The sequence below is a fragment of the Lampris incognitus genome, chromosome 2 (assembly GCF_029633865.1).
Source record: "Lampris incognitus isolate fLamInc1 chromosome 2, fLamInc1.hap2, whole genome shotgun sequence".
NCBI lineage: Eukaryota > Metazoa > Chordata > Actinopteri > Lampriformes > Lampridae > Lampris > Lampris incognitus.
In genome coordinates, this window is record NC_079212.1 from 47,226,179 (window position 1) to 47,234,479 (window position 8,301).

Genomic DNA, 8,301 nt, shown 5'->3' on the forward strand with positions numbered 1-8,301 from the left:
GGGGTTTCCAGTTCATCTGAAGGTCCTAACTGTTTTCCATTCAGTTTCAAGTTAATGAAGGCCTGGAAAACCCGTAGCGTAGCTCTGAGTTGACATTTGAGGAGGAGTCCGTCAATTTGTGACCTATTTAAACGCAATTAATCCAATCGAGCGACTAAATTCAATTTTATCTGATAAGCCCAATTCAGACGCAGCACATCCATCACAGTGAATGGGTGTGAAGACCGAAACACGGATATGGACGCGATACCGCACGGTATCGGAATTGTCAAAGAGAACGAATCGAATACAAGGCCAAAAAAAAAAAAAATGGAGAAAAAAATTACTGGGCAGTGTCCGCCAACCACATGTTACCGTGCGTGGTTTAAACCACATTTGCTATTTCTGAGAGGGAGAAGAAAAAAAAACTATCACGATTTCCAAGTGGAAATTCCAACCATGCTATTATGCTTGTTAAGGTGGGCTTACGGGAATTAAACCCATGATATATGGTTTATTTTGCTCGCTAGAATAACTTCTGGAAAAAGCCAGTATTACTACATGTGCTCCCAGTAAGAAAGTGCGCATGCCAGATCAAAAAATACACTTTTTTCCCCCCAACCTTCCGGCATCAAGGCCGGCAAACCTCCCCGTGCAATACATAAAAACTGAGCTCGGCAAACTGGGGGGGGGGGGGGGCCCTCTGAAATAGTTTATCTTCTATTTGCTGGATCTTATCAGGTGTGGCATTGAAAACCTCAGATAGGAAATAAAAAGAGGGTCAGTTGGGGATTTAAGAAAACCTCAACGTTTAGACTTCTACGACTCACACACTGTTTACCCTACAGCCCGCCATTGCCCCCCATTTACTCGCAAAAATCTGCGGCCAGAACGCTTTTGTCTAGACACGAGGATGATGATTAATGACTCAAATATTGCTGCCCACCTCATCCGCCCCCGACCCACACCCCACTCCACCCCCTGCCATGAGAAAACAGAGATTCTCATGGCAGCAACAACAGGAAACCCAACCCAGCAAAATATCCTCAACTGCGCTCATACACACAAAGTCACATCAAGATTGCTTACGCACACACATGCACAACCGTCGCCACCCCCACCCCCACCCCTACCCCTAATCACCACCAACGTCATGCGAATAACCTGCTGACAGGCCCAATCCTGTTCCTTAGGAGCCCGGCCCTTTGTGATTGGCTCGTTGACATCATCACCTGCATGCCCCCCCTGTATAATGTTCCATCCATCCCGGCTTTTATCTGCTGGAGTGTTAACTGCTGAGCAAACACCGGCAGCAGGTGGCTTTCAGACGGCTCTTGGCACCGTCCCCATTTACACCAACCTACTACTCATTTGCTTGACGAGGGAAAAAAATTGTGCAAATTGTATGTAATTACGAAAACACCCATATTACAAGGACGCGTGTCCGTACAAGGAGATTTTGATCACTTTTGCACTGGAAGAAACGGTCGTCAACTGATTCAGCCCGGCGGCGGGCGAACCCTCTCGCCCGCTGCATGAAGGAACTTATCAATACGGGAAAGAATTTCAATTCGCAGTTCTTGTTTCACCCCGGTTGGTTGCCCCATCCAGACGGGTGATGCAGCGGCGGACAACCAGAGGTGGTCTGATGCCAGTGGGCCGAGACTAAAAGAAAATAATACACACCATCACAGGTAGAGGTAGACGACAGCATTTTATATACGATCACAGATTAGACAAATGATCAAAATGCAGTATCAATTCAAGGATTTCGACGCCCTCTCAAAATGCTATCCTGGAGGGATGAAAGTTACACTCGAGTAACATTCATACCATGTAAACTTAACATGAAGAGATATTGCATTTTTTTTATATCTGACTTTCCATCTCGGTAACAGACAAAACAAAATTCCTCCACGGTTTATTCGCCTGAAAAGGAAGGATGTGAAACTCAAACTTGGCAGGACCTGCTTTGCGTTCTGTAAATATTCTGTTATTCTCCGACATGTGTCCGCTACTGGCTGACTCCGTGTTTTCCATTGCCTTTGTTCTCTAGTCTAAACCATCTGCCACTTTATTTCTAAAATGTCTTCCAGGTGTTCGATGCCACCGTTGACAATGCACGTCTGGTGCTGCAGATCGACAACGCTCGCCTGGCAGCCGATGACTTCAGAGTGAAGTAAGTCCCGCCGCGCCGTACAACCGAGACTGTGGAACTTAGGGCAGACAGCAACCGCTGGCGCGCCCTGCTTTGCCGGTGGAAGATTGTAGGACGTAGCGTCGTAGTTTGATGACATAATGACAGCGCATCTTCATAAATCATCCTAAAGAATATGTCTTGGTGAATCTTCCAAACCCTCACATCCTATACATCACTACCACATCATGACTCACATTGAATAGTAGATGTAGAAGCAAAAATATTTGACTTCAGTACACCACTTTATTTTTTTAGCAAAACCAGTCAATACAGTAAAACCACTACAGTTAACAGTAGGGAAACTGAAAATGTATATATTGAAGGTTTTCCTGACTACTTGGTTCTGTTCTGTGTTTAGGTACGAGTCCGAGTTGTCCATCCGCCAGTCTGTGGAGGCTGACATTGTGGGTCTGCGGAAGGTCATCGATGACACCAACATGGGCCGCATGAACCTGGAGAGCGAGATCGAAACCCTGAAGGAAGAACTGATCCACCTCAAGAAAAACCATGACAATGTGAGTGTCCAGCAAGATCTCGGCCCCACCCAGTCCTGTCCCACTCTCAATCCAATGCACCTGACGCCACTAGATAGACTTGTGGGGTTTTAGGCTCTAACTAGTTTTTCGTCCTTCAGTCAAAGGTTAGATGTGGGCTTTTTTAAAGTCCAGTGTCTACTTTAAGGTTGGCTTCACCCCCACTGAGTGTGTTTTCAAACTAATTCTAACACACCGGATGTAAAAACAACCCCACCCTCAACTCAAAGCCCTCAACAAATATTTGCAAGTCGTTTGACCTCAATCATCTAAATGTGTGCTTAAGGGAAACGTGTACATGAGATACCTCGTGACTGCTGCGGACCCATTCCAACCCGCTGAAAGACAGTCTTCAAAAAGAGCAAACTGTGGTGCTGTGGGAGCAGGAAGCTTTGTAGGAAACCCGAAATATGTGAATTCTGTGGAGAGCCTCATCATAAAACACTCTCATCTCATTTGGCAACGTAAAGAAACACCACAGAATTTTAATTACCATCATTCACAGACGAAAGCCAAACACCAAGCCATTTGTTTACTTGAAAACTGTAAGGGGAGACACAGGTCAGCCGCGGGTCAGGGATGTGCCTCCCATAGCATTTAAGATAGCAAAACATAAAATGAGATTATAGGTGGGCTGTTTTCAATACGCAGTTAGATCACAGCAGAATTAAAAATCCCATCTATTGTCATGGGCGTCTGGGTGGCGTGGTGGTCTATTCCGTTGCCTAGCAACATGGGGCTCGCCGGTTCGAATTCCCGTGTTACCTCCGGCTTGGTCAGGCGTCCCTTCAGACACAATTGGCCGTGTCTGCAGGAGAGAAGCCGGGTGTGGGTATGTGTCCTGGTCGCTGCACTAGCGCCTCTTCTGGTCGGTCGGGGCGGGGAGAACTGGGGGGAATAGCGTGATCCTCCCACGCGCTACGTCCCCCTGGTGAAACTCCTCATTGTCAGGTGAAAAGAAGCAGCTGCCGACTCCACGTGTATCGGAGGAGACGTGGTAGTCTGCAATCCTCCCTGGATCAGCAGAAGGGGTGGAGCAGCGACCGGGACGGCTTGGAAGAGTGGAGTAATTGGCTGGATACAATTGGGGAGAAAAAGGGAGAACCCCCCCCCCCAATAAATAATAAATACATCCTATCCATCCAGAATGTTGGCTATAAAGTCATCAGCTAAATGTATCCTTTTTGTTCAGTACCATGCGTAGCAACACTCAAGTTTTTCGTGATGTCTGATGTCATGATGCCTCCTCTGTTTGCTTAGGATGTAATGGAGCTTCGTCAGCAGATCTCACAGTCAGGTGTCCAGGTGGACGTTGATGCTCCTAAAGGTCAGGACCTCGCCCAGATCATGTCAGAAATCAGGGCGAAGTATGAGAAGATGGCACTGAAGAACCAAGAGGAGCTCAAAGCATGGCATGAATCTCAGGTAAACATTTACCTGTTGGACACACTTCCAACAATGACAACCAAGACTTTCTCAGGTTCTTGATATTTATAAGAGACCATCTTCATTCAAGAAGATTGCCCAATATGGACTTCTGGCGATGTGAGTGTGGGAAGACTTAGAGAACCATAAGATGTCGTAGCTTTATTTTTTCTTGACTTTACCATACGCTCAGATATATATTCTCACATACAACCTTTGTTTTTACTTCAGATTACAGAAGTACAGAGTCAAGTCACCCAAAACACAGAGGCTTTGAAGGGTGCCCAGACCGAGGTGAACGACCTACGCAGACAGCTGCAGACCTTGCAGATTGAGCTGGAATCACAGATGAGCCTGGTGAGAACCATACTTCATTCACCCCGAAACATGTCTATTTTGACTCACTGTACTATTGTGTGCTTAATTCAGTACACTCACATCAACACACCCTCATTTTTCTTTTATATACTTTCCCATCTGTCTTCAATCCCTCTTATCTTTAACTTTATTCTTTCTTTCATTTTCTGTTCTCTGTGTATCACCTATTCTTTCTCTCTTTCTCTCGTGTCTCTTTGTTCCTAACTCCCTCTTGCTAAACCTCAAAACAGAAAGCAACTCTGGAGGGAACACTCAGGGACACAGATATGCGCTACAACATGGAGATGGAGTCTCTCAACACCATCATCGTGAGTCTGGAGGCTGAACTGACGCAGCTGCGTGGCAACATCCAGCAGCAGACGCAGGACTACGAGGTCCTGCTCAACATGAAGATGAAGCTGGAGGCCGAAATCGCAACATACAAGAGGCTCCTGGATGGAGAGGATTTCAAGTAAGGGTCATCTGATGATTATGATCGGTCAAGCGTAATGATGATATGCCATGTTATATTTGTTACAGCCAACAAAAACCAAACTGTTGTAAATGTTTGAGTTAAGAGGGACACACTTACACATAGACTGCAGCTGAAAACGTCACTACTGACCCTGGACAAAAATTATTCTTTTAAAAATGTGCAAAATCGGTTAAAAGCGATTTGCTGATAAAATGTTGCCCTGGGAATTTTCTTCAGGCTCCAGGATGCTATGGAGGACCAGAAGACAGTGAAGACCCAAGTGATGACCGTCACACAGACCTTGGTGGACGGCAAAGTGGTTTCCTCCAGCACAAAAACCAAGAACCTCTGAGCATCCAGATACCAGCTGACACCCCAGTCTGTCACCGGCACCTCAGTACAATACTAACATACCATTGGCCAAATGATACATTGATGACACACCAATACATAAATGATAAAACATCAACGCTGTTACAACAACTGGTTCTTAGTAGTTGCTTATTAGTCGAGCAACAGTGTTGCACCACAGGCTAAAGGCCTTCAGAATCCCATACGTCACAGCCATTGCTTACTAATTTTGAAGCACTAACTTTCAATTGACTATTGACTGGATCAGAGGAAAACTAGGTCATTGTTTATTTATTTCATTTTTTTTTTTTTGCTTATTTGTTTGTGTGTTGACCTGACACATTAGTGAGAGCAGACGTTTACAAAAGTAGTTCAGGATTGGAAAAATCAAAGGGTTCAAATACATCACAGTATTTTTAAAATGGCTAAAAGGTAAATAATCCGAATGCTTTGTTACGTTAACCTTTGTTTTTGATATTGTTATCATCACCTTTGTTTTTCGTTTCTCTCTGTCCAGTCAAGTCTGCCTCATGTGCTGCAATGTTCTGACTTCCCAATAAAACACATTTCAATAAAATACTTCTTGGTTTGACCACAACTTTATGGCAGAAATTCAGTTGTATCGAGATATGTCGGGCTGTGTCATCAGACCCTGTCACAAAATATAAAGCGAACGAATAGAAGACAGAGGGATGATTATACGCTCTCCAGTCCCCATGACAAAATGCCGCAAGATTTGGATCAGAGGAATATAATAGGGATCCGGTTGTGAATAACACCACAGCCGTTCTTAAAAATAGGGCTGGGCTGGGACTATAATTCATGCCAGGAGAATTAGCGACTGGGCCCCAGTCATAGCGTGAAGACAATGTGACATCACACATGCTTGTATGCATGTTCACACACAATACTGCAAAGAAACTTGAACGTGCAGACCCCTTATCGCGAGACGTCAAAGCTGCGTCGTAAACAAGACGCACGCGCAGAACGTGTGGCAAAACACAGGCCCGAGAAACAATGCGCGCGACTATGAAACTCAAGATGAAAACGTATAAAACAAAATTAAACGGAGAAAAAGTCAGAAATTTGAATAATATTCAGATATGCTGAAGGTCTAAGCAAGGAAGACAGAAAGCATTACGAGTCGAAATTTACGCTAAGCGCTGGAGAACCACTTCCCGATCTGTTTGTGCTTGCTAAAGCTCAGTGGACAGACAAGGGACATCACGAAGTTGCCAAAGATGGGCTGCAGGGATGTGACTGAATACCTCATAGACACACCAAGTATATTTACCAAAGAATCAATGAAGGCACACAAGTCTTTAGAAGCATACGATTACTTTGTTGGTGGACATGCCAAGACTGTTTTAACCATCCGTTTTCAAAGGAAAACAAGTTTTGCTTCATCAAATCAAAGGCAAGCCCTTGTAGTTTGTTTGTACGGTTGAATTCTTTGTATTCAACACTAGCTGAATTGTTTGTATGGTTATGAGATCGAGGCTGGAGTCAAATTATGACCTCAAACATGACACGAGAAAGCTGATGGAATGGTTGTCAAACTTGAGGAGGGCTAGGCATTAACAACTCAAACTTTGGTCTGGCAGTTGCTCTACTAGGACAGCATCACATTTAGAGCTGTTACTTGCGTATGTTCAGTCACAATACTTATTTGTGTAAGAAATTAATACATACCAGATATGAAATGTTCGCTGCAAATCTTCGCTTTTGATATTTGCTCTTCTGACCACGTGTTCCAGTCCTCCCGACGGATCACGTGAATCCACGCATGTCTTCTTCGTTTTTCAATTGGGTGTTTTCCCTTTCAGCATGCGATAAAAACGCAGATGCTTGTTTTTACCATCTTTACGGTTTGTACAACCGACAGCGCAACAAGTGTGAGGCGTTCTGTTTTGTTTTAAATAAATTTCTCCGTGATGATCTCTTCAAAATGAACTTAGTACTGTTTACAAACACAACACTCGTGACCCCTTTTTGCCTCACAATCTGCGCACGCACATTGGCAAATGCAAATAAAGTTATATATACATGCCTCCACCTGAAACGAGTAAACAAGTTAATACAAAGATAGTACAATGACTCACTATCTCCATATTCTAATGTGAGGCTGCACCCTAGATAACGACACTAGTTGGTGCTCTGTAGTGTCCCTTGGCAAGATTTTCTGTTGTTCGGTGGCACAGCGTAGCAGAGATGGCCGCAGAAGAATCCTGTTGCTTTTTGCCAGAACTGCTGCCGAGTTGATAAACAGAGCTGCCAGCTGCCGGAACCGCTGCCGAGTTGACTGAGTGGAGCCGCCATGGTTTACCCTTTCTGGGTACTGACAGCTGGGTAGACTGTGCCCGGGGGTTTGAATTCAGAGTTACCTTCTCCTAGCCTTTGCCTAAAGAGGCATCAAGCCACAAGGCAGCAGGTGGATTTGAAATCAGAGTTCCCTTCTCCTATCCCAGTGTGTTGGCTGGACTGGGCACCATGGGAAGTACCATACAGGCATGCAGGAGGATCAGATCTATCAGTAGGGATGTCGTCCTTAGCCAAAGGGCCCTTGCTGAGGTAAGGTGCTACCCCTCTACAGCCTGCGGTTGCAGTTTAGCATCTTACCCAGGACAATAAATACATTTATGTTTATCTTATTTAAATTTATTTATTAATGATTTTATGTAAATGAAGGAACACTTCTATTTTAACAGGACATTACCCGGGGAAAAGGAGAATGATAAAAAGGATGCATGGCTACCAGTTACCATGAAGTTTGTTCGTAAATAAACAATATTACCTTACAGCCTTTAACACCAATATGAGAACTATAAATTAGAAATAGTGAAATGCAACAGGTCTGTATTAGAACAGCAGAGATCTACAGACATAATGACTTATCTGCTTGTCAATGGCAGCTGTTTCAGGCTTCGTCCTTAGTGAGATCCAGCTTCGTGAGATTGATAATTGCTGTTTATTCTCATACT

At 44.4% G+C, this 8,301-nt stretch overlaps 1 protein-coding gene across 1 annotated transcript in view; it reads left to right on the forward strand.

The window, feature by feature from the left end:
* Window positions 1–5,899, forward strand: part of LOC130130146 (keratin, type I cytoskeletal 18-like) — a 17,056-nt gene extending 11,157 nt beyond the window's left edge. Inside the window, exons 3-8 of the mRNA XM_056299886.1 lie at window positions 2,076–2,158; window positions 2,538–2,694; window positions 3,973–4,137; window positions 4,369–4,494; window positions 4,746–4,966; window positions 5,207–5,899. Of these exons, the coding sequence (XP_056155861.1) occupies window positions 2,076–2,158; window positions 2,538–2,694; window positions 3,973–4,137; window positions 4,369–4,494; window positions 4,746–4,966; window positions 5,207–5,321 (867 nt within the window). The 3' untranslated portion in view covers window positions 5,322–5,899. The remainder of the gene's footprint in view (window positions 1–2,075; window positions 2,159–2,537; window positions 2,695–3,972; window positions 4,138–4,368; window positions 4,495–4,745; window positions 4,967–5,206) is intronic.
* The last annotated feature ends 2,402 nt before the right edge of the window (window positions 5,900–8,301 follow it).